The 25,994-nt window shown below is 43.3% G+C and overlaps 2 protein-coding genes across 10 annotated transcripts in view; one reads left to right on the top strand and one right to left on the bottom strand.

Moving 5' to 3' along the window:
* Window positions 1-5,276: 5,276 nt before the first annotated feature.
* Window positions 5,277-14,759, bottom strand: DYNLT2 (dynein light chain Tctex-type 2). Of its 2 annotated transcripts, XM_043888143.1 has the most exons (4): window positions 14,549-14,759; window positions 10,132-10,338; window positions 7,531-7,689; window positions 5,277-6,337 (listed from the first exon to the last, which is right to left on the bottom strand). In XM_043888143.1, exons 1-4 carry the CDS (start codon window positions 14,654-14,656, stop codon window positions 6,227-6,229), a joined length of 585 nt encoding a protein of 194 aa, XP_043744078.1. In that variant the 5' UTR covers window positions 14,657-14,759; the 3' UTR covers window positions 5,277-6,226. The 2 variants fall into 2 exon arrangements, with proteins under 2 accessions (XP_043744078.1, XP_043744079.1); XM_043888144.1 differs by lacking the exons at window positions 5,277-6,337; window positions 7,531-7,689 and adding an exon at window positions 9,343-9,900 and having other exon boundaries at window positions 14,549-14,750.
* An 86-nt stretch (window positions 14,760-14,845) lies between these two features.
* ERMARD (ER membrane associated RNA degradation) overlaps window positions 14,846-25,994 on the top strand; it is a 31,177-nt gene continuing 20,028 nt past the window's right edge. For 4 of the 8 annotated variants that reach the window (XM_043888135.1, XM_043888137.1, XM_043888141.1 and 1 more), the window contains exons 1-8: window positions 14,846-15,270; window positions 18,086-18,254; window positions 19,494-19,633; window positions 20,527-20,628; window positions 20,919-21,008; window positions 23,155-23,252; window positions 23,693-23,829; window positions 25,261-25,375. In XM_043888135.1, the coding sequence (XP_043744070.1) occupies window positions 15,262-15,270; window positions 18,086-18,254; window positions 19,494-19,633; window positions 20,527-20,628; window positions 20,919-21,008; window positions 23,155-23,252; window positions 23,693-23,829; window positions 25,261-25,375 (860 nt within the window). In that variant the 5' untranslated portion in view covers window positions 14,846-15,261. The other 4 variants (XM_043888138.1, XM_043888136.1, XM_043888139.1 and 1 more) reach the window with 4 other exon arrangements.

A 25,994-nucleotide genomic window follows, 5' to 3' on the forward strand; every position in this document is an offset into this window, starting at 1 on the left:
AAAAGCGATAAAACTGTATAAAACCATTAGAATATGTAGTTATAGGTGAGAAAAAGGCTCAAGTCAAGAATTCCTGAGATATTGGTGAAAATAGAGAAAAAGGAAGAAAACTATCAAGTACTGTAAGCTTAGAGTATTGATCAACATGTCATTTGAGAACCTGAGTAAGATAAAGACCGAAAAATGTCCATTGTATTTAGAAATTTGGTAATAACTAACCATATTATTTGTTGCAAGCTATTTTAATGGTGTGGCAGTGTCAGAAGCTAAATTGAAGTTGATTAAGGAAGGAATTAAAAGATGCTTACTCCTTGGAAGAAAAACTGACAAACCTAAAGCATAGACATCACTTTGCCGAAAAAGGTCTCTCTAGTCAAAGCTATGGTTTTTCCAGTGGTCATGTATGGATGTGAGAGTTGGACTATAAAGAAAGCTGAGTGCCGAAGAATTGATGCTTTTGAACTGTGGTGTTGAAGAAGATTCTTGGACAGCGAGAAGATCGAATAAGTCAATCCTAAAGGAAATCAGTCCTGAATGTTCATTGGAAGGACTGATGCTGAAGTTGAGGCTCCCAAGACTTTGGCCACCTGATGCAAAGAACTGACTCACTGGAAAAGACCCTGATGCTGGAAAAGATTGAAGGCAGGAGGAGAAGGGGATGACAGAGGATGAGATGGTTGGATGGCATCACGGACTCAATGGACATGAGTTTGAGCAAGCTCTAGGAGTTGGTGATGGACAGGGAGGCCTGGCATGCTGCAGTCCATGGGGTTGCAAGGAGTTGGACACAACTAAGTGATTGAACTGAACTGACTGATGCTGAAGCTCCAATACTTTAGTCACCTGATTCGAAGAACCAACTCACTGGAAAAGACCCTGATGCTGGAAAAGATTGAGGACAGGAGGAGAAGTGGGCAACAGAGGATGAGATGGTTACATAGCATCACTGATTCAATGGACATGACTGCGCAAACTCCAGGAGATAGTGGAGGACAGGTGAGCCTGGTGCCCTGAAGTCCACAGGGTTGCAAAAAGTCAGACACGACTTAGCAACTGAACTGGTTTTGATAATAACAAGGATGAACCAAGGAGCAGATGACCAACATGTGCTCGATGAAAAGGTCCTTGAGTTTGAGTTGGTCAAGGAACTGGGAACCTGGAGTACAGAAGCCCTAGTTGCACAATAGCACAGAGCGATAAAAAAGAAAAGACCATGAAGCAGAAATCATGCAAAGTGATCTTATTAAAAAGTACAGTTCTTCTATGACTGTAAAAACTTTTTGTTAAAACATTGAAAAACTCCCTTATTGCCAGTTATACATGTATACAGAATTTTCATTGCAAAAGTAGTATTTATTTAGTCCACTATAATTTGAAACATGAGACACTCAGTTCAGTCCAGTCGCTCAGTCGTGTCTGACTCTTTGCAACCCCATGAACTGCAGCATGCCAGGCCTCCCTGTCCATCACCAACTCCCGGAGTCCACCCAAACCCATGTCCATTGAGTCAGTGATGCCATCCAACCATCTCATCCTCTGTCATCCCCTTCTCCTCCTGCCCTCAATTTTTCCCAGCACCAGGGTCTTTTCAAATGAGTCAGCTCTTCTCATCAGGTTGCCAAAGTATTGGAGTTTCAGCTTCAACATCAGAATTACTATTTTCTTTTTAATAACTTTGCCAAGAGAAATTTAAATTGTGCTTGCCTTTTTCTCACCCTACAACTTACCTTTTTCTATGCCTTGATAAATTTTCATACTTATTTTGAAGTTTGGATTGGCTTCCAACATTTTATCTTTTGTATTTTCAGTGTTGTAAATTATCTCCTAGAGTTTCTTCAATGTGAAGTTTTAAATCAGTCTCACTTCCTCTCAACATCTTCATCCTTTTGTCATGACCAGTGGCTGTAACTGACCTATGAAATCTGGGTGCATATTTCACAGCACTGAGCCACCAGCTAGCTCAGTGTGAATCAGTTCTTGTAGTTGTCTAAAATGATGGAACCAGTCTTCACTGGCAGAAAAGTTTGCTTTTCTGTCTCTTTGTAATTACAGTTTCCTTTTAACATAGTAACTAACTTTGACATTTTGGCCTGAATGCTAGTCAAACTGATTGAGATTTTTATTATTATTATTACAGTTGACACTTGCCCTGTGCAGGTCCACTTACACAGATTTTCTCATTAAATACATCCTACACTACCTTGCCTCCTGCGGTTGGTTGAATCTGCTGATGTGGAACAGAAGATACTGTATCCAAAGTAGAAGACAGTCTTTCTCAACCAAAAATAGCTTTCTGTTCCAAAAGCAACTCAAACTGAAAGATGTCCACACAACTTGACCTCGTTTTTCCTGCTTCTTGGACTTTCTCCCCATGGTTCCTCCTTCCAGGCAGGCTGAGGTCTCATCCTGTCTTGATTTTGCTCTTGTCATTTTCAAGTTTCCTAACCAATTTCATTTCTAGCATCATCACTTCTTTGCTGCACTTTCACCTTTTTGGCCAATTTCCTCTTTAGGCTGTCCATTTTTGTAAAACATCACACGGGTTCATCACAGGGAGGCAAGCAGGTAACATGAGTACATGCTTTGCTGTCTTGTGACCTGAAGCGCTGAAGAAGAGAAGTGCAGTGATCAGTGACTAAAGGGCTTCGACAGAAAGCTCGTGACGCCCATCTGCTGTTTACATAATGACTTGGGGACTGCAGAGCTGGATGAGGAATTTGTACTTCATGCAGCTCCTCACGGGCAATCCACCGTGGTCAGTGAGAGATGAACCATGCTATTCGGGGACCGGTGTAATTTAACTACACTGTAGTAAAAAACGTGCAAAGTGAGAACTGCCATACTGGATGATTATCTCTGTGGATACTGAAGTCACAAAGAACGATGGCAGGAGTTGAGTGGAGATGAAGCTTGTGATCCAGCAGCTCAGGTTTTCAAGTAATGAGAAGGAACACCCCAGAGGACTCGCAGGCAACAATCACACACAGAGGTGACAAACTATACGTATATCCAGATGGCGTGGATCTGCAGGAGCTGGAGCTTTTCACAGTCGGGGGTTGCCTGCCCTACCTCCTGGCTCTGAGGAATGAGGCATTACGGATGAGAGAAACACCAGCTTTTACTTGAGAGGGTTGCAGTGAGACTCCTCCTCAGGGAGAAGTCAGGTCGCTCTTTTAAGGAGAGAAACTCAAAACTCATCTGGAGCAGAGGCTGGGAGAATAGAGGAACCATGTAAATGAAGGTCAACAACCGGCTATAAAGTTTTGAGAAGCAGGGACTCGGATGAGTGGGTGTCCAGAGTTCCGCAGGGACTAAAGGAAACACATACGTGACATTTGACGTGGTTGATCCTTACGGTTCCTTAATGGCAGGAGGAAATGGCTCAGAAGTTATGGTTTTCAATGTCTGGCATGCTGCTTTGGTGGCCTCAGTTACTTCACACTTCCATGGGTGGAGTGGGCAAAGAGTTTGATGACCGCAGGGCAGTGGTTTCCTTGGTACAGACACAGCTCTGAGGAGGAGGCAAGGGAAGGAGTCTGTGGTGCAAGGGAGGCAGGCATGCATGCAGGATCTCAGGAGCACACAAAGGAGCGTGTCTAATGCAGGTGGGATTAGAAGTGAGACGTGGGTTGGCAGTGTTGCTAGGATTAGAGGTGTTTATGATGCACCTGGAATCCACTAAATCTTGAGAAATGGAGAATTTTATATTCTGGAGACTCTAGAACCTAAGAGTTCATATTCACGCCAAGAATGACAGGGGTTCTGGGACAGGGAGTGACATAACCAAAGTCATGCTTCCACCACAGTTACCTCTTCAGTCTTACAGATGGAGACGAAACTGGCAGCAACGAAGGGTCATTGGATCTCCTCCCTGGTTCATCCTTAGAAGCACTGCCGTGATTTACAGAAGTACACTTATTTAATACTAGCGTCCTGGTACAATAAACACGCAGGGGAGGCAAGGGCCCTGTCCATTTTGTTCACTGCTCACACAATGCATTTCACCCAGTGCCTGGCACATGGCAGACCAGTGACATGTTGAACAAAACAATCAACACACGAATGAAAAAAAAGAAAGGGACTACGGAAATGTGAGCGAAGTGAAGACCCAGACAAGAGATGTCACAGTCAGGGGGAAAGAGGGATGATCTGAATCACTTCAGAGAAACAGAATCCACAGAATTTAACAACTAAGTACGAATGGGATTGAGAGAAGGGCAAGAGGAAGCACAGCTGAAGGCCATCTGAACTGTCAAACCAAATGATAACAGGGAACATCTCAAGACTTGGTACCCTCCAGGGTTATGCTAAGTGCTGGGCATAAGAGACTGACTGTGTATTACCTCACTCAATTCACAAACTAACCCTCGGAGAAAGGTATAATTCTCACTTTACGAAATCACATTTATAAGTGGTTGGCTCGATACCAGGAAGCGTGTGTTCCCTGATAAGCTCACCGGGAAAGAACACTAACATGAGCTCCTTCTTAGGTTTGTTATTACTGATTTCTCTGTGGCCAAAGTTCGTGAACAATGACTTCTCTTTTAAAGATTCTTTGGGCTACAAGTATTATGTCTCTGCTGTGTAGCATGGAACTGCCAGTACTGGATTATCCAACACATAACACACAAGTGAAAAGAAAACTCTCATCTTTCTGTTTTCCTGTTTATAGATTATTCAACTAATCTGTATTTTTACTGTCCATTAAATTTGACATGGATTTTCAAGTTCTGATTATCACTGTGAAAACAGAATGAATTATCACAGACATTACTGGCTGCCTCCCCAAGCCCACCCTCTGCTTCTTTCTAGAGGAACTCCCACTGATAGTGGTGTCCACTCTCCATGTGGCCATGTGCTTCAGGGAAGGTGAGCTCCAGTCGCAGCCCAGGGAGCGAGTCATAACTGAGCCATGGGAAGGCGATTAAATTCTATCAAGGTAAAAAGGAAGCTAAGCGCTGAAGAACTGATGTTTTTGAACTGTGGTGTTGGAAAAGACTCTTGAGAGTCCCTTGGACTGCAAGGAGATCCAACCAGTCCATCCTAAAGCAGATCAGTCCTGGGTGTTCATTGGAAGGACTGATGTTGAAGCTGAAACTCCAATACTTTGACCACCTGATGTGAAGAGCTGACTCATTTGAAAAGACCCTGATGCTGGGAAAGATTGAGGGCAGGAGAAGGGGAAAATACAGGATGAGATGGCTGGATGGCATCACCGGCACAATAGACATGGGTTTGGGTGGACTCTGGGAGATGGTGATGGACAGGGAGAGCTGGCGTGCTGCAGTTCATGGGGTCGCAAAGAGTCGGACACGACTGAGCGGCTGAACTGAACCGAAGGTAAAGAACTCTGCATAGACGTCCAAGGGGAGAGCAGGAGGACAAAAAGAACCCGGATCCTGATCAAAGGCCTGGGAGATACAATTTAGCTCTTTTTAAAGATGATTGTGTTACATTTTTTGGTTCTTGCAACTGAAAATAGCCTGACGAACAGACTAACGAACTGCACACTTTCAAGTGTTTTGCTTGGAGGGAGAGGTAGTACTTAGGGAAGTATTAAACATCTCAACATCTTTCTTTCAAACTTGGTAATTTCTTTAAAAAGAATGCATGCAGTATATTAAGATAGCATACAAAATATATCTTCCTTTGGAAGTTTTCCAAAATCTATTGTAAAATTCACTTAATTTGACATTTTACAAGGTTGTGTCCTAATTTCCCACAGCAAATTCTAATTTTCTTAAATCTAACAAGGATGAAGGCAGAAGAACGGGACAATAGAGGATGTGACAGTGGGGTGGCATGACCGACTCACTGGATATGAGCCTGAGCAAACTCCAGGAAATAGTGAAGAGACAGGAAGCCTGGTGTGTTGTAGTCCAGGGGGTTGCAAAGAGTCAGACATGACTGAGTGACTGCACAACCACAAAACAAGAATGATAATTTCGCCATAAATCCACTATAAACATTCATATATATGAAAAAGGCATATACATATACTTCTCATACTTTGGGGTAATACAATGTTAACAAATATGATAACTATAAGTATAAAGGTAAAAATCCAGCTTTTACTTGTTTGTTGTTAAAAGAATACAATTGAGAAGCTTCAATTGGAGATATAAGAATATAGTTAATCAAAACTACTCTGAAGTTCACAAGTCTATAAATTTTCATGTATTTTAGAAAAGTTTAGCAGTAAACACTCTTTGGTCCATGGAACAAGCTATTCACAGTAAAGCGCAAACACTAAGACCAATGCCACGAACGTTTCAGTTTCATGTTTCGCGGAAACCCAGCTGTCCCACGCCACATCCCAGATCCATCTGCTGGCAATCTAGGACAGAAATGTTCAGAAGGCCCACTTTAGATCAAACATGTTAAAAAATAATTTTTTAATCTATGCAAGTTTGGTTTTTTCAGAAGTTGCATCACTATCTTAGGAAATTTTATTTTAAAAGTAATTTGTCCAATTTTCCCTTTGCTGAAAAGACTTAATAGCGATGCTTCCTGGACCCATCTTCTCTTTACTGGAGAGGGTAAGTTGTCTAACACAGAGACCGAACTTAGCAGTGAGTCCCGGGGCAGAACGGGAGGGACTCTGTAACTCGGGTCTAGGAGTTCTGCAGGCAAGACTAACTGTGCTGTCACAGTCCAGAGTAAGGCATTATCCTTCCTACCCGCAGATTTTCAACCAAAAGTTTGTTACGGTCTTGTCTTGAAATGAAGAAATCGTACTGATCCTATAGGCAGGCTGTTAGAGAAATCCTAACTCCTTTGCTTCATGTACAAAGCCACACAAAATCTGACCTTTCTGTGGTGAGCTTCTCCGATCAGGAGGTTGAGTCTGCTTTTCCACCCCATGAATATGAACTGACCTTGGGATTTGCCCTGAGCAAAATAATGTGACACTGCGCAGCTTCCAAGAGAGGCCTTAGGAAGTCTTCTGCTTTCACCTCTGGAATGCTTCGAGGAGCCCCATGTAAGGACACCATTCCTCCTCTGGAGGACAATAGCGTCTGTGCAGCGGAACCAACGGTCACAACTGTGAGCAAGGCTGCCTGGGACCTCTAGGCCAGCTGCATCACCAGATGGCCGAAAGTGTACCGGTGAGGCCAGAAGAAAGTCCACCCAGCCCATCCAGACTGAGCTGACCCACAGGACAATAAGCAAGCACATGACTGGTGTCCTAAGCTGCTCACTTCTGGGATGGAGCTGCCTAAATACACCCATCTCTCTGGTTACCAGCCAAGCCCATGTCTTTGCGCTCCATGTTTTCTCTGCTGGGACTTTCTCCCTGATCTTTAGCACAGCTGGTTCCTTCTTCTTGTTCAGGCATCAGAGGATAACCTCCCCTTCTCCAGACCATTCCAAGGAGCCACCTGTCCACCTGGAAGCTCCCCATTCCCTGAGTGTGCAGGTGGATGTGATAGAATTCTCACCTCCCTGCAAGCCTGGCGACTGTCCTGTGGGCGGCAGCCTTCCCTGGGGCCAAGTCCTCCCACCATGATCCCACGTGGAGGTACTTACATTGATTGCCTGACCCGTCTTTTGAATAAATAATACTTTTATAATGAACTTATAACGGTGGTACCCAAATTCTTTGACCGATGACAATATGCGGTCTGCTAATTCAAGTGACAAATGAGAAAAGACTTTGTCGTCATATTTGACATCTTGAAGACTTTCCTTTAAAAAAATTAAGAAAGATATTTTAATTTTCAAATTGTAAATAAAAATTGAAGTAGAAAATTAATATTTAATTATTGGCCATTATTATTAGTAATTAATATATGCAGCTTTTGGAAACATACACATATCTCTAACCAAATGATATTAAATGGTTGATATGCTTACCAACTTATTTCAATAACAATTTTGAAAAAAATTTGATTTGGTTTTAAAATTATGTTCAATTGCTCTTCATTAGCAATCCTTAAGCTTAAGTTTTCCTTTACTAGATTACTCTGCCAAACATTTATTAGGGAGAAGCAAGATTTTTTTTTTTTTTTTTGCCACTCGGCCTGTGGAATCTTAGCTCCCTGATCAGGAACTGAACTCACACCCCCTGCACTGGGAGCACGGAGTCTTAACCACTGGACCTCCAAGGAAGTCCCTATTCCTGTCTTCTTGTCTCCCTCAGTTAAAGGCCACGTCTTTCTAATACTGCCCCTGTAGCTTCTCACTCTACTGCTTTTACCTCCAGAAGAGTAATATGGAAGTCAGAGATTGCTCATCGTGTGTCACTAAATTAATAGGTAGCTGGGAGTGGGTAGACAGATGTGGACCATGAAACACTGCATTTTTCTACAGACCATAAGCAGACCTGGACCAGCTGGTGAGCAGGTGGCACCTGCCTTTGATTAACTGACTCAGATCAATGACAAACTAACCAATGTTCTAGGTTCTAATGATAACAAATGGATACCTACCTGCCAACTTTACAGGATAAAACCAAATAAATTACCCATTTTTTGGTTGTGCCTCCCTTCTAGAAGGCTTTTGGATCTGAACTGGGTCTAGAAGCATTTAGTTCCCTCAGGCATTTAGCTCAATTTTTTGTACACTTAGCAACATCCATTCTCTCTTCTGAATCTGCCTAAGAGATCCCAGGCTTTATCTATTAATACATACATGTTCCATTTTAACAATTAATGAATAGTTACTATAGGAAGATACCTACAAGCTCCAGCAGTATATATTATTTCTGTGTCTAGAATGGTGATAATGTTCCCTAAATACAAAGGAAAATCCCCAGCCTCTTAGTGATCCCAGCCTTCCCCCTATATATCCAATAAACTGTTCCAAGCCCCTTATGCTCAATGCAATTCTATAAATGATCACATGTAAATACATCTTGAAATTCTGCTATACCCAATGAACTTGAACTCAGTCAATGTCGTAGGGCCAAGTGAGAGACACATCAAAATGCTTGCTATTAGGCAATCGCTATTAGGGTTAATAATTATTTTATTATATTGAGTTGAATTTATTTCCAAATTATGAGCCATAATATAGTTTCTGAATATTATCTGGTAATTATTACTTCAGTTTAGAAATGTATCTATGTCGATGGTGGTGGAGGGAGGTGGGGGAAATGGGTTTCCTAAATATTCTTCTGTATTAACATATTCATTTAAGAATTAACTCTGATATAATTAACAGGATGTAAATCAAGAAAATGGCAACCCACTGCAATATTCTTGCCTGGAGAATCCCACAGACAGAGGAGCCTGGCGAGCTGTCATCCATGGGGTCGCAAACAGTTGGACATGACCAAGCAACTAAGCACACAGCAAAAATTATACAAAAGAAATTAAATGTATGCTTTCTTCCCAATAGCCAGCTTACATCAGCTGTTACTGAAGGAATGCATCTTGCAAATTTGAGGTGGGGGAGGTAATATTAAAATAAGTACTCCTGGAGGGGGATTAGGCAGGGTAGAGTCCCACAGAGGGAACCTGGTCGCCAGAAATCTCCTGGGTGCCTGATGCCCAAAAGTGAAAAGGGGATTCAGAAAGGTGGCCCCTTAAAGAAACAGTCTATAATTTTAAAGTTTTTAATTTGGCCCTTTATTAGGAAAGATGGTGAAGGGGATTCTTTCCATCTGAACAATGTAGCCTTCAGACACAAACACTAGTATAATTAATATTGGTATTACAGTATTAACTAAAATTGAAGAAGCTTTGTTGGACTAGTCTGAAAACATGTGTCTGAGTTTCAAACAACTGTCTTGAATGAACTTCAGATTCCAGCTTGTTTAATGAAGAAAATCCACACATAAGTTGGGGATTGCCTGTTCTTAGGATGTTTAGTGTAGTCATGAATCAGTTTTTCACACATATTCAATATGGGTTTTATTTTTTACTCATTCCTTCAAATATGGGAGAAACATGGAACCTGCAGGATAAGTAATTTATGGATAATTAAGCATTAAATGAAATACCAAAAAATTCTTTGTGATTTAATCATAGCATCAACATGAAGATTATTCAGTATGACTACAAAGTACTTTCAGAGATAAATGCTACAAAAAAATCAGTCAGGGTAACTATAATGCCATAAATCTTAATATGGTTTATCACATCCCCAAAATTAAGATAATGGTATCATATATACCTATCAACCTACCTTTAGTATCTGCTGGACTTTTGTTTCTACTGAATGAGCCTGGAATTTTTTCAATGGCTCCATTCTATATGAATTAGCAAACTTTAGTTTTGCCAGGGCACTCTTCCATTCTTTACCTAGATCAGCAATTGAGTCATCAAATGGAGGCTCTACATACTGAACATCATGGACTGAGTCTCTCAGTCTTTCTCTTAAAATTTGTGCATACTGAAATGAGAGAAGAGAGACAGAGAGAGACGACTTTTTAAATTCCATAATGAAATTTCAGTTTTAAGGACCCTGGGGCAGTGGGACAAGGCTGACACAAAGCTTGGAAATCCATTATAATAGACTTCTATAATTATGTGGTTGCTAAATCCTAGAGTCAATCCTGGCTATCAACTTGGACAAGGAGGAAAAAAAATATAGGTATCATCTATCTATCTATAAACACACAAACACAAATTTGAATGCATAGATTTAGAACATCCATGGAAGATGCAGAAGAACTAGAAACAAGATGGCCATTGAGAGGGCAACTGAATGGCTGACAGGGATGTAAGGAAAACCTTTCATGTTCCCTACTCTGACATTGGGGCTTCCCTGGTGGCTCAGAGGGTAAAGTATCTGCCTGCAATGTGGGAGACCTGGGTTCAATTCCTGGGTTGGGAAGATCCCCTGGAGAAGGGAATGGCACCCCACTCCAGTACCCTTGCTGGGAAAATCCCATGGATGGAGAAGCCTGGTAGGCTACAGTCCAGGGGGTCCCAAAGAGTTGGACACTACTGAGCAACTTCACTTTCACTTTTCACTCTGACATTATGAAAATATTATCCTTTATTGTCTTCTTATAATTTTAATTATTTTATCTTTGAATAAATAATACAATTATTTGTTAACTCATTCATAAGTTTTAATTGAAAAGATAACAAAAGTGGTATATTTGGTATATATGTCATTCCATGCTTTTGACATTCAACATTTATTCGATAACATTCAACCTGCCTTAAAGAACTATTTATTTAGTGGCTACTATGGTTAAGTATGGGGTTCCCAGGCGGCACTAACAGTAAAGAATCTGCCTGCCAATGCAGGAGATGTAAGAGACATGGGTTTGATCCCTGGGATGGGGAAGATCTCCTGGAATGGCTACCAACTCCAATATTCTGGCCTGGGAAATCCCATGGACAGAGGGAGCCTGGTGGGCTACAGTCCATGGGGTCACAAAGAGTAGGACATGACTGAGCAATTAACACTTTTACTTCAGTTAAGAATGGGGGCTTCCCAGGTGGTGCTAGTGGTAAAGAACCTGCCTGCAGATCCAGGAAACGTAAGAGACGTGGGTTCGATCCCTGGGTTGGGAAGAGTCAGACACAACTGAAGTGACTTAGCATGCACACACAGTTAAGTACTCTATGCTCTGAAGTTACAGTGGTGAACTTCATTATAATAACCAGGAATTGTTTTACTTGTATTAACTCATAATAAAGAGTCTGAATCCATGGAGTTATCCTTCTAGTGGAAAAGGAAGTGAAATCATTCAGTTGTGTCTGACTCTTTGCAACACCATGGACTGTAGCCTGCCAGGCTCCTCCGTCCTTGAGATTCTCCAGGCAAGAATACTGGAGTGGGTTGCCATTTCCTTCTCCAAAATAGTGAGAGTGAAAAGCTGGCTTAAAACTCAACATTCAAAAAACTAAGATCATGGCACCCAGTCTCATCACTTCATGGCAAATAGGGAAACAATGGAAACAGTGACAGACTTTATTTTCGTGGGCTCCAAAATCACTGCAGATGGTGACTGCAACCATCAGATTAAATGATGCTTGCTCCTTGCAAGAAATCAAACCTAGATGGCATATTAAAAAGAGGAGACATTACTTTGCTGACAAAAGTCCATCTAGTCAAAGCTATGGTTTTCCCAGTAGTCATGTATGGATGTGAGAACTGGACCATAAGAAAGCTGAGCACTGAAGAATTGATGCTTTTAAACTGTGGTGTTGAAGACGACTCGAGTCCGTTGGACTGCAGGGAGTTCAAACCAGTCAATCCTAAAGAAAATCAGTCCTGAATATTCATTAGAAGAACTGATGCTGAAGCTAAAGCTCTAATTAAAAGACACTTACTGCTTGGAAGGGAAGTTATGACCAACCTAGACAGCATATTAAAGAGCAGAAACATTACTTTGTCAACAAAGGTCCGTCTAGTCAAGGCTATGGTTTTTCCAGTGGTCATGTATGGATGAGAGATGTGGACTATAAAGAGAGTCGCACGCTGAAGAATTGATGCTTTTGAACTGCGGTGTTGGAGAAGACTCTTGAGAGTCCCTTGGACTGCAAGCAGATCCAACCAGTCCATCCTAAAGGAGATCAGTCCTGGGTGTTCCTTGGAAAGACTGATGTTGAAGCTGAAATTGCAATACTTTGGCCACCTGATGCAAAGAGCTGACTCATTGGAAATGACCCTGATGCTGGGAGGGATTGGGGGCAGGAGGAGAAGGGGACGATAGAGGATGAGATGGCTGGATGGCATCACTGACTCGATGGACATGAGTTTGAGTAAACTCCGGTAGTTGGTGATAAGACAGGGAGGCCTGGCATGCTGTGATTCATGGGGTCACAGAGTCAGACATGACCGAGCGAATGAACTGACTGCCATCTCTAATTCACTAATACTGTTCTACTGTGTCAAATCTGCTGTTGATTCCACTCAATTTATTTTACATTTTTAACACTATATTTATATTTTCAAATGTATGTAGACATGTGAGACTAATCAAGTTTTCAATTAACAGTAATTGAAGGTTTTGGAATCGTTGGTTGCAAGCAACAGGAACTGATTCTTGTTAACCAGTTAACCACATACATAACTAACTGGAAAGACATGAAGTAGCTCACAGAATGGAAGAGAAGGCTAAAGCACCAGGCACTTAAGGCACTTCAGTATGCCACTTCAATTTAAATTAATCTCGGTCATTTTCCTGAATTATTCCAGGGAGAGTTCATCTAATCAGACTAGTCTTGGTCTCATTCTCACTATAAAGTTAAGGAGGGTGATTGACAGTCCCACCAAAACTCTATTCAATGGGGAATGAGTTCATTCTCCAAAGCAAACTGAGGTGCTACTATGAAAGAAAATAAATGGACACAGGAGAGAGAAACTCAAAATATATTTATAATGATTAAATTGTGTGTCCTAATTTTTCTTATGCTCAGGATCATGAGAGTCATCACCTACCTAAAAGTTAGGAATGATAATTAGTCACTCACTGTCCTCAGGCACACTTAATGAGAATTTGTGAAGCCTTTTCTCAGTCTCTTCCCATTTATCCGTCTTTTTAAATTTCTGACCTGTAAAAGCTCAGACTTTAGAGACAACTATAATTAATCCCATTCATTATCAAATAAGAAAGCACTGCCTTGTCCACGTCCCCTTCTCCCCAGATTCTGGCATGTACACCAAATGTATGTGTCTGTCGTCCCCTCCTTTTGGATTCAAACTTACTTTCCAAGACTTCAGATCTTTAGTAGACAGTAAGTTTATAAAGGGCAGCTCAAAATAGAAATACTTTTCATTACTGTAGGTGACCTATGGTTACTCAGACTTTTATACGGTATGGTTTTTGGGAGCATGAGTTTAAGTCCAATACATTAACCAGTCAGCCTTGCTGTGCTCTTAGTTCTGTGAACGTGCCCTTCTTACTTTTCCTCCTTTTCTTTCCTCTGTAAAACGTAGACAGCAAAGAGCACTCATCAGAACCTGAAATGTTATCAAGACTTTTGGGGGAGGGGTGGAGAGGGAATCAAGATCTTCAAAAATTCTCTCTCCTCCATCCTGTTGATTATGGGTCCCATTAAGTAGGCATGAAAACCGTCACACAAGTGGACCAGAAGCCCCAGCTTTGTTACTACAATTCTGTACCCTTGGACAAATTATTTTCTCTCTTAAAAGTCTCAATAAAATATGGAGTATTGATCACTAATGGTTTCCAGATTACGGTCACATAGAAATCTGGTGCTATACCACCAATAAAACTGAATGACATTATTCATTAATTTCAGATAGTAAGTTACTGGGAAGAATTATTTTCAATTTAACTTTCTCTTTTTTATGCTCTCCAAATACTCAGACTGCTGCTGTTAACAAAAACTCAAAACATCTCATTGTTCTACTTGGTATATCCAAACATTCTTGTTCTAAGAAAACCCGCATACACCGGCTTCTGGTTAATAAATCTGCCCCTGGTTTCAGTAATGACATTAAACACACTAAAATTACGCATTTCTGGAAAAAGTTCCTCTCGGGAAACCTGGAGCTGAGTAAATTTGAAGAGAAGTGAAGCAGCCGTTTTGGTTTACGCGGTGCTCGAGGGTCTACACCACAAAGTCGGGAGAGTCCTGCAGCCCAAGGTCGGCCCGTGCCCCGTCTTCGCACTCACTGCCTCCTTCTCGAACATGCTAGGCCTCCTCTCTTTGCGAGGCGTCACCGGCGGCTGCTGAGGCGCCGACACCGAGGGCGCCTTCCCGCCCCTACCGCGCTTCTCCATCCCGGCGGCGCTCCGCGCCGCCTTCACAGCCACCCCAACGCCTCGGCGGCTTTCCGCTCGAGTTCCAGTCTCGCGCTTGCGTCGCGCCAGCCGGAAATGCGCCTCAGGGAGGGGCGTGGCGTGAGTGCGTCATCTCTCGGCGCCGCGGCCGGGAGCCGGAAGTCATGGAGGAAGAGTCCAGGTAGCGGCAGTCATGGAGGAAGAGTCCAGGTAGCGGCAGTCCCAGAGAGCACCTGAGTTCGTCCATCAGGCTGCGACGCGGGAAGCATCGTCTTGACCGCAGCCGGTGCCGCGGCTGAGGAGGGCGGGCCGTGTCCGTCCAAGTAGGCGTCTGCTGGACTCCCTTCCGCCCTCGTGCCCTCTGGTGTCGCCCACCCCGCGTTCGGGGGCGCAGGTCCCGGCTGAAGTCTGCGAGGACGTGGCGTGGGGACCGAGCCTGCGCCCTGCGCGCGCGGGCGGAGGGGGAGCTCTGCCGCCGCGACCGCCAAGTCCAGGAGCTGTTCCCGGGACCGCGGACGGGCACGCGCAGCGCACCGTGGCTTTTAGCCTTTGTTCTGACTGCCCTTCGTCCCTAAAGGAAGTGTCCTCTACGTGGTCCCTTAGCGATGTGGGAAGTATGTGTGGTGATCTCGCCTCTGGTTCACACTTGCAAATTAGAATTGTAGTTGACGTCTTTAGGCCACTTTGATAACGTAAAACTAAGTCAAAGGGTCTCATTAACTGGCTGCCTCAGTGGGGTTGCCTCACAATAAAGATTTTACTTTCCTCTCGGAGGGATTTCAGTGTCAATCGATTATCTGTGAGCAGTTTTTAGCACTAGCTGCTACTTGCTGAGTACTGTGTGCTAGGTGCTTCTCAAGTATTATCACTGATTACTGCAGCCATAGGAGGTGGTCATGTTTTGCCCTGCTTTACACTTAAAAGTCTCAGGTATGTTAGCGGTTCCAAGGCAAGAGGTGGAAAAGAGTCTGAGGAAGAATTCAAATTCAGATCATTCTAGCTCTCAAGCACAGATCATTTGCACTATCCCATGCTGCTCTGGGCAAGACACTGAAGTACCAAAGATGACACGGAGGGGTACACACACACAAAAAAATTCAGGTTTTGGGGCTTCTAGTGGGAGGACAGACATGTCCCTGGTTGTAACACACAGAAGAGAGATTTATTGTCTTGAGTGGCAGTTAAAGCGTTGCAGCATGTATTATTTGTTGATTTGAGGTTGAATTTTATTTCTCGATTAACAGCAGACTCTCTTCTTGTCTAAGAGAATATGAGCTTAAAAAGTTAACCTAGAAGCCAGCTTCTAGAATTGCATGTCTATTTGTAGTAGAATGTAGCCATTCTACAAATCTGAAGGTCTTGGAGCCTTAGAGAGGTCCATTTCAACTCAGGGTGAAAGTGTTAACTGCCCAGTTGTATAGGACTCTCTGCAACCCCATGGACTGTAGCCCACCAGGCTCCTCTGTCCATGGGATTCTCCAGGCAAGAGTACTGGAGGGGGTTGCCATTCCCTTCTCCAGGGGATCTTCCCAACCCAGGGATTGAACCCCAGTCTCCTGCATTGCAGGCAGATTCTTTACCCTCTGAGCCACCGACTGGGGATAGGAGGAGCCAATAATTCATTTAACTCTTGTTTTTCATTTATCATGTTCCAGCATCTGCTGTGTCCTGGGCATACAATGTTGTGTAAGACCTGGTCTCTCTGCTCCGGGATCTTACTGTTTGGTTGAGTCTGAGGGACGATTGTGTTGATCCAGTGTCTCCAACCAAAAGAGACTTTACTTACAACCTCAGTTGTGAGATTCCAGGGCCCACTTTACTAGTGGAGTAGATGAGTTTTTGTGCAGAAATATCATTTCTGCCTGTCTCCTGTCACTCCAGAACTTCAGCTCATTCCTTTAGAGTTGAAATGCTTTTAAAAAATGCAAGGAGTCCCTTTTGATGTGGATGTAACCTTTTTGAGTTATATTTGTGTATTTGTCCAGAGACAGACCACAGGAGTTTTCACACTATGATCATTTGATATAAAGCATTAACTAGGAATAAAATTGTTAACTAGTTATGTGAAAGGATAAAGTGAGATCTCTGAAAGTGTGGTTGAGACGGCAGCTGCAGGAAGCAGTCACTCCAGAGGACTGAGGGAGCTGAGGGAAGTAGTTGGCATTTTAGACACTTAGAGGAGGGTCCCTGCACGGTTGAAACTCAGGTTTCTGAGGAGGAAATTGTGCTACAGAGCTGCATGGAAGAGCCTGGCAAGTAGGATGCAGAGTTCTGAAGGGAAGTCACCGGATCCGTGGTGTGTGTTTCTGGTGGGCGTTCTCTGGTGAAGCTGGTCCTGCAAGTGTTGGAAAGATTGCAGACTGGATTCAGCTGCTGCAGCAGGAGGCACTGCAACTGCAGGGCAATGCTCAAAGGAGTGGGAATTCTGTGCCCAGAAAGGCACATGAAGTTGCCAGGCTGCAGGCAGGAGAAGCAAGTGCCGCCCCCCTCCCCCTCCCCGCCCCCAATGCTGTCTTGCAGTGTTCCAAGGAGAGTATGCTGACTGGCTGACTGGGTGTCACACAGGATTGCTGAATATTCCACACACATCTCAGGGAGTACCTCAATTGCTGGGGCCTGAAAGCATTGGTTGACTGCAAGACTGAGAGCGGGAATGAAGCTTTTGGGGACAGGAAGAGTGGACAGGATAATGGGTGATACTGACGGGGACGGAGGAACTGAAGCCAGCTGGCTTCCAAGTTAGGGAGCTGCCAAGACTTACTAATGTTGGAAAATGCACACCCCTTAACACATCACATAAAGACACCAGGTCCTTTTCAGACCTGGAATATGATCTCTCTGCAGATTTATTGGGCGATCTTAGTGTAATGTCAGGAGAATTATGAAAAATTGGTTTTATTTAATTTTTTATGAAAAAGCAGCATGGTTTGCTGCTTTTTTTTTTTTTTTTTTTTGGTTTGCTGCTTTTTACACTGTAGGGAGTCAGAATTATGCATTTTGCTCTGTTTTAACATTATTTAATGTTTAATTCATTTAGTAGCTTGATTTTATATTTTTCTCAGCCCTCATTTAAAAATGCTTATTCTGATAACTTTGGGATAATTTGTGAATCCTGAAAGGAATAATGCACTATCCATAAAATATTCTGAGCTTCTGTAAATTCTTATGTTAAAAATATTATGTTTAATAAACTTAACTTAAAATCTTTAAACATTTACTTGAAAATATTTGCATAAGTAATCTTTAGTTGATATTTAATCACAATGTTTTAATCATATAGTTCTTCTGACATCCAGAAAGTGTGTTAACACACTAACTATTCCTGAGTATATTTTATACTTAAGACATGATAGAGTTTTCCTATGACTTAAATATATTATAAAATTAATATTTTCTGTTAAAGAGTGTGTTTTATGTTTTATATTTCAGATATTAATTGGGGAGCCAGTTGCCACCTGTCTTTCTCCTTCGGTGTATGACATGATCTGTAAACTTGGGTTTGAAGTCAGAGAAAATTGCGACATCAGTAGTATTGTAACTCAAAATGGTGACGTATGCTGGAAGAAAATTACAGACTGCATGGTTTATACAGAATCAGGTTTGTACTTTGCCTGCAGCCCAAATGCCCATCAGTACTGTTCTCTTTAAAATGTCTTAACCTATAAACTTTCCCTTTCTGACCACCGCTTTTTGGGTTAGGAGATGTTATATTAATAGTACAGGCTTAACTCAAAGAGAAAAAGAATCGGTGTGGAAAGAGGGAGTGAGACCAGAGAAGCGCAGGGGAGTGAAGGAAGCCGCGGGTGAGGAGGAGGGGTCAGAGGCTGTGCGGGCCGAGGGCTCTCGGCCTGCAGTCCAGGTGGAAAAGGGAAGCAGACAGAAAGTCATGACTTAAGGGTGTGGGATGACCAGTGGTACATACAGTTATTTTACATGTGTTCTAGGCATTCTTGTACCTTTTTTAAGTAAGGATGGATTGGAATATTTTTAAATAGTTGTAAAAATTATAAGCAAACATGCTCTGGCCCCGCAGTTCCATCCAGGAACATACAAGACAGGTCCAATCACAGGTGTGAAGGTGTGCCTTTGCCAGGTTACTCCTTGCAGCAATTTGTAATAGAGAAAGAAAGAAGGAAAGAAAACTGGAAATAGCCAGATGTCAAGCACTACAGGATTGGTCAGTCAAATTATGAAAAATGCGTGCAAGGGAATATTATGCAGTCGTGAAAGAGAGTAAGGAGGCCTATCTTTCTGGCTCAGAAATCTCTCTGAGCTATATGGCTGAGTGAAACAATAGGGGGAACATGTAATATTTGCTTTTGTATGTATGAATATTTCTAAAGCTGCCATAGGAAGAAGAACTGGTGGCAGGAGAGAGACTTCCACCCTTTTATATTTTTGGGTTGTGAGCCATGTAAATATTCAGCCGGAACTTATGGAAAAAACCCTCAAAGCAAAAATTCATCTTATAAATATGTCCCAGAATAATAATAATTATTATCAATTAATGTCATTGGAAATCTCCTAGTCTAATAATGTTACATTAAAAAGTCATGTTAAAGTATTATATATACAAGTTTACATACAGGCAAAGAAATTAAGAAAATATTTTTTGTCTTATTTGAACCTTTCTGTATTTTTCAAACTCTCTGACAGTTTTTCTTTTATAATCAGGTAAACACATGTGTAACTTATTTTCCACAACATGAGTATCTTTGTTTTAAGTTCAGTTTAAACTGGTTCTCAGTTTTGTGGAAATTTCATCATTGAAGCACTTTGGCAACGTAGGCGTTGTCATCACACGATGCAGAGCTCACTTGCTTTCTCACCCTTGCAGCCCAGGATCTGGACCACCGGGAAAGCGTGCGGCTGCTGGGCCCCGTGTGCCAGGCCGTCCACCTGCATCTGTCGTCTCTGCCCGAGGGGCAGTTTGAAATGCAATACGCACCGGCGCTCCAGTGGACAGGTGTTCCAGAGGTTTGACTTTTGAACAACAACAAAGTCTTAGAAATGAAGGACTGCAGATTCCACTTAGAGGCCTTTGCTCCTTGCTGATTTTAAAGGGGTCTCCTCTGTCCTCCGGGCCCTGGGTTGTGAGAAGGCTGGAGTGTTGTGAGGGAAAGTTGGAGCTGTTTGCAAAGCCTGAGCTGAGAGACATCCTTTGCCCAAAGGAAGTTTCTGGATGCGGTGTCAGGATCGGGGTTCGGGGAGGTGGTTTGGTGCATGGGTGCTGCTGGTCCCAGGACAGAAGAACTGGACAGCTTCAAAAAAAGAAAAAGACCTTCCAGACTGATCGTAAGATGTTCTTACAGTTGGGGCCAGGGGACTCGAGGCAGGGACGCTTGGCTTGTTGAGAGCAGCAGAAGGGAGATGGGGTAGTTCAAGGTTCAAACCAACCGTTTCCCTTGGCATATTAAGTGATTACAGTAGAGCAGTAACTATAAAAATCTAACTCTAGAGTACTTTGACTTTCTTCATACAGAGTGGCAGGGCCTTCCCTTCTCCCTGTGTAGTAGCTTCCTTAAATGGCAGGGTGAGCTGCCTTATTTATCTTTTTAAGAAGTAATCAAAATGAGATAAAAGATTTAGGTCAAAGTATTTGACTTTCCAGTTTACAGTTATGCCAGATTTATTGCTTTTAATAAACATTTACATAAAGAACTTCCCAAAACCTCCTTAGGTATTCAGACGTTTTTCTTGATTCTTTGTATCTTGTTATATTTATATAAAAAATGTTTACCTACACCAAAACAGTCATTAAAATATGCTAATTGAAATCTTTAGAGGTTTGAATTTCATTAATAGAATTGTGACTTTGAGAAATAATGCTTATTGAACACGAATTCTAACATGTGTCTTATTCTAAACAGTTATTTCCTGAAATACTTGATGCCTTGAGAAGTCTTGAATCCCCCAGTATTTCTCTCAGCCTCATGAAGCTCACGTCATGTCTGGAGCGAGCCCTGGGTGATGTAAGCGTAAGGACTCTTTCACTGTTGGCTGTGTAAAGTGTCTGAATGAACCGTAAACTGTTTTGCAGTTTCACTGACATTTCTAGATTTTAATTATTGTTTTCCTGTATAATCACTTGGCACAGATTTTTGAAATATTTTTCTTTTTGAATGATTGTGAGATCAGAAACAGTGTCTCCAGTTCTTTCCTCCCTTCATCTGTATAGACATTTGCTTTGTGGGTGATATTCTGGTTAATGTGATTTGGCTCATTGTAATACAGTTGTTACACAAGTTTGTTTGAATTTCAGGTATATTTACTGATTGGGAAGGACTGCCCCTTTCTTTTAAGAGATCTGCTCGCATCTGAGGAACTTGCTCAAGTCTTCGGGCAGTCTGTGGTGAGCTTGTCCAGTTAAAACCGATGGAGGAAAAAGGGCCCAAAACAATCAATGATAGCTCAATTTTTATTTCTCAAAAATTGATGCTATGTTAGGAAAAAATTAATTATTTCAGGGATTCAAGCTTACTTTCCTTTCCCACAGACCCTTTCTGCCAAAATTGCCATGCTTCCAGCCAAAAGACACACCTCTCTCTTGTCCTGGTTAATGTGCTTTGATGATAGCCTCCGATGTGATGACCTCAGGTGTAGGAGCCTCTGATATAAGAGCTTCTGGTGTGATGAGCAGGTGTGATGACCTCAGGTGTGGAGCTTCTGGTGTGATGAGCAGGTGTGGAGCCTCTGGTGTGATAACCCATTTGATGACCTCATGTGTAGAGCCTCTGGTGTGATGAGCAGGTGTGATATCCTCAGGTGTGGAGCCTGTGGTGTGATGAGCAGTTGTGATGACCTCAGGTGCAAGAACCTCTGGTGTGATGAACCCATTTGAGGACCTCATGTGTGGAGCGTCTGGTGTAATGACGCTGGAGGAATAGCCTCTGATATAGTAACCTCTGGGGGTCAGGCAAATGAGCAATTTGAAGTCTGTTGATCTCATCGATTGTGTATAATAATAGTAATTCTAGAAGATATAATACTAACTTATTCAGGAGTAAAATTTAACCCTTTAAAGAGTGATATTACAATTTTATTATTAAAAAGTCAATATTTTTAATATGTGAGAAAGTATACCTTTTGCAGCTACTGAAACTTAAGTTGAAAAAAAATTTAGATGCCAGTTTAAAAATGGGTACTTTTTCAGAATCTTCTCGAGGCCACGTGATCATGATTTTTTAAGACCAGTGAGTAACCTTCAGGCAACTGAATAAGTCAGGTCAAGGTGAAGAAGCAAGCCAGGGTGGTGCCCACTGGGAGGACGTTAACAGACCGGCCTCACTGAGAAACTGTTGTCAGTGAGGCTTTCCCACGCTTCCTGGTGCTTCCTTACGCCTTGCCAGCTTAGGGTCATTTCGTTTGGTGGAGCGTGTGGAGTGAAGTACAGAATGCTTATAGTCACACTGAACTCTTAAATCCCTTGTTTTGCTCTGTCCTCTGTTTTCTGCCTGTGTTGTGTAGTGAGCTTTCTGTCCACCCGCAGCCCTTTCAGCTCCCAGGTAATTTTCCTAGTTCCTTGGCTTATATACTTGTAATTTCCCAGATGGTATGAACAATTAATTTAAAATAATAGTAAATTTAAGGCAAGTAATATTTAATTATTAATGTTGTTAAGTTAAAGTTCATGTTAAAAGTATTTTAAGTTAGTGTGAGAGCCAGGACTTCCTGGAGTAGGACGGAAGGACTGGCTGTCAGACGTTCTGCTGCTGAGTCGAAACCCCTTGTGTGAGTTCCTGCCCGTGAGGGCATGCAGAGTACCGTCCCCTCTTCCCTCCGAGTCTGCAGATGAATGAAGCAGCTTCAGTCCTTTCCCGAGTCTCTGGGAGGCTCAGCTCCTCTTTCCTACGACATGGGTTTGAGTCCTCTTAGTCTCTGAGCAGCTTCTCGTGTGTTGTGAATCTCCTGTAATGCGTGGTGCTCCACACCCGGGGGGATGCCAGGGAAGGTGTAAGTGTTGCCGTTGGACAAGTAGGGTCCTTGATTCGGGAGGGTCTTCACTTTGTGCTGACAGGTAGGAGGATGGAGCAGGTGAACCGAGAGCTTCAAGTCAGACAGGAGGCCGAGCCTCGGCGCTCAGCTGCCTGCTGTGGAGCCTAGTCTGTCGTCTGCTGTGGAGTTGTTTTATCTACACACCAGGCCTCTCCACGTGTGGCGTGGACGCAGTGTGTCCTGGGGGCTCCCATCCCCTGTGGCTTTGAGGCCTCTACACGCATGGTCCCACCCCTCCTCGCTTGTATGCTTCTCTTGTGTGTAGTGTGAGTACAGCGTCTCCTCAGAAGTCGCGCGTGTGTAGTGTGAGTACAGTGTCTCCTCAGAGGTCGCCCCCGGGTGAGCGAGAGGAACGCGTGCAGAAAGCGTCTGACAGGCTGCGGGGCGGCAGGGCTCGTCCTTTCCCTCCGTGCTCGCACTCGTGGTCCCCGCGGCTCCGGGGGAGGCTCCCGCGGCCCCAGCTGGGCTGGCTGCTCAGCAACCCCGCGGCCTGCCCCCTCCAGATGGACGTGCTCAAGGTCTTCGTGGGCTCCCCGCGTGGGCTGAACCTCCGCAACGTCCTGTGGCACGGCTTCGCGGCCCCTCAGGAGGTCCCGCCCAAGTGAGTGCCGCGGCGGCGCGCGCGCTTTCTTCACATGCTGAGAAGTTTGCTTTATTTTGAGTTTCACATCAAGAAAATATGTATTTTGAGATAAATAAGAGAGTTTGGGTTCAGGATGTTGAAGACAAAACTGGACATTAGTGGCCAAATGGCCGCTGTGGTGATTGGGTTAGGATTTCAGGGACTTTTATGCTCAGCGCCAGAAGTGGTGACGTGCACAGCCCCGGCGGGTGGGGTCCTAGGTTTCCGCTCACCGGTTCCTGAGAGGTCACTGGTCCTGCGGACCACTGCAGTTTCATCCCCACAGCCAGTGGGATTTTCTGCAATTTGATACTGTTTTGCTTTCTTAATTTTAATGTTTTTTTTTTTTTTTAAGTAGAGCTTTTTATATATGTGCTGGGTTTGTGTTTCTAACAGATTGCTATGGTATTTCCCACTAGATACTGCTCAATGTTGGTGTTGTTGACAGTAGGATTGGGTCAACTACTGAAGGGTTACCTTCAACAGACTAACTTCACGTTGGCACATCGACCTTTTGTAACTCTTACGAGCATAGAGGATTTGATCATTTTTCCTGGCAAGTACCACACTTCAGGTTTTTCTTTGACTCTATCTTTGTAAAGATATTTATAACGTTATTAAGCAGCACTGACACTCAAGCTGTGTGGGAGGAATAGTTACTCTCCAGGGGAAACCTGCCTTTGAAAGTTTCATGAGGAACCTGTTAAACTTTGCCACATAAATCCTCACCCCTTCCCATGGTGCCCCCAGGTGTCCCCAGGGTTGGCGCTGGGAGTCTGAGAGCCACAGCTACGTGAATCAGTGTTAATATTATTGGTCAATAATGTTAATAATGTTGATAAATATTAATAATACCAGTCGACATGAATCAGTATTAATGATAAAATTAGTTTATCATGCAGATGTGTGGCTTGGGCCAGTCTGTGACACACATTCCCTTCTCCTCTCTGCTCTCTTGCTATGTTCTCTTAATGGTGATGCCAGAAGTGCCAGTAGTATAAGTATTCTCCTGTGTCATCTTTGGACTTCCCCGATGGCTAGCAGAGAAGAACCCATCTGCCAATCCAGGAAACGAGGGTTCAATCCCTGGGTTGGGAAGATCCCCCAGAAAAGGAAATGGCAACCCACTCCAGTATTCTTGCCTGGGAAATCCCATGGTCAGAGGAGCGTTGGGCTACAGTCCATGGGGTCACAAAGAGCTGGGCACGATTTAGCAACTAAACAACAACAAATATCATCTTTTGTTTTTTTTTTTCATGTCGAAGTCTTACCAGATTGATGAGGGTTAGGACACCGGACTTTGAGAAAACAGATAAACCCTGTGTTTGCTCCAGCCCCACCCCTTTTCCTGTTTGGTGGTAGACAGGCCGTGTCTGCTTTTGCCAATGAAAACCCTGGAGGGGAGAGTACAGAGCATCTTGGCCCCAGCGGTCTTAGCCTTTGGTATCATGGAATCTTTTGCTAGTCTGGTGACTGCCAATAGCATATATCTTTTAAGACTTTACTTTTGTAGAGCAGTTTTAAGTTTACAACAGAATCAGGAAGGAGGTGCAGAGGTTCCCAGCCACCCGTCTCCCTTGTCAGCATCTCTCACTGGGTGGGACATCGGTTGCCACGGATGGATGAGCCTACATGGACACAGCATGGTCACCTTAAGTCCAGAGTTTACCTTTGGGTTCACCCTTGCTTCCCGTATCTTTGGAAGATGTATTTTCTTGGTCCGTGTGGCCAGCCAGTTGCCCCTAAACTCCTCTTCTCACATAGTTGCAGCCTCTGTCACTGGTGCAGTTGCCCTGGGCCCCCACGGGTTGCCTGTGGTCACCTACAGCCTGACGTCATTCAGGTGGCCTTACTCTTAGATGGCACGCATTGCCCACGGTCCATCTTCTTAAAGAGGTTGGCCCAGTGGCATCACTGCCTAAGTGTGTTCATACCTTTTTTCAGTTGATCAGTGTGATTGTGCTTAAAAATATTTGCTATTTTACAGATGTTACGACTGAGGTGCTTTCAGTATTAGAAGAAGTGATGAAGAAGTCCACTTTTATACTGAAAGTCATGTTGCCATATTGGGAAGTTGCATTAACCAAGTTAAAGTCTCACAGGTACCTGCAGTGTGGCTTTACAGATTGGGCACTGGTGGTCTGCAGGCCAGGCCTTCCTAGAAGCCTCCGCTTCCTGTACTGTGTTGCTGTAAAAGCAAACAGGAGTCGACCTGAGCATAAATTATCTTCCTGTAATTAATTAAAAGGCATCTTTTAATTGTGTTTTAAACATTTTTTTGTTTTGTTTTTTGGTACAGTTTTATATAGTTAATAATGATAATTATTTTTATTTTAGAAATTAAGAAATCATTTTGGCCACACTGCACACCTTGCAGGACCCCAGTTCCCTGATCAGGGATTGAGCTCGGGCCACGGCTGTGGAAACCCAGGGTCCTAACCACTCAGCCACCAGGGAGTGCTGCAACAATTACTTTTTTGAAGCAACTTATTAATATTTTTCAAACTCTTACTGTGACTGAAACACGGTGTGCAGTGTTAGAGAGTCAGGAGAGACAGAGGCTGTCAGTTGCCTCTGTTCCCCAGGGAGCAGGCCCCGGGTATTGCCCTGGGGGGTCAGTGGGCTCCACTTCTCTCCCCATTACCCTGTCCTGATGCAGACACTTGAGTGGAAACCATGAGAGCCCACCGACACCCTGGCGTCTGAGTACTTTTTAGATGA

Source organism: Cervus elaphus, chromosome 26, assembly GCF_910594005.1.
Source record: "Cervus elaphus chromosome 26, mCerEla1.1, whole genome shotgun sequence".
In the NCBI taxonomy this organism is placed as follows: Eukaryota; Metazoa; Chordata; class Mammalia; order Artiodactyla; family Cervidae; genus Cervus; species Cervus elaphus.

Bases quoted from the DNA above. Each gene is read 5' to 3' on its own strand.
- DYNLT2 (XM_043888143.1), bottom strand. From the start codon at position 14,656: ATGGAGAAGCGCGGTAGGGGCGGGAAGGCGCCCTCGGTGTCGGCGCCT. The intron at 7,690-10,131 runs GTAGGTTGATAG...ATTTTTTTAAAG, and splicing joins AAGTCCAGCAGATACTAAAG to GAAAGTCTTCAAGATGTCAA. The intron at 6,338-7,530 runs GTAAGTACCTCC...TTTCTGTCCTAG, and splicing joins AGACGGGTCAGGCAATCAAT to ATTGCCAGCAGATGGATCTG.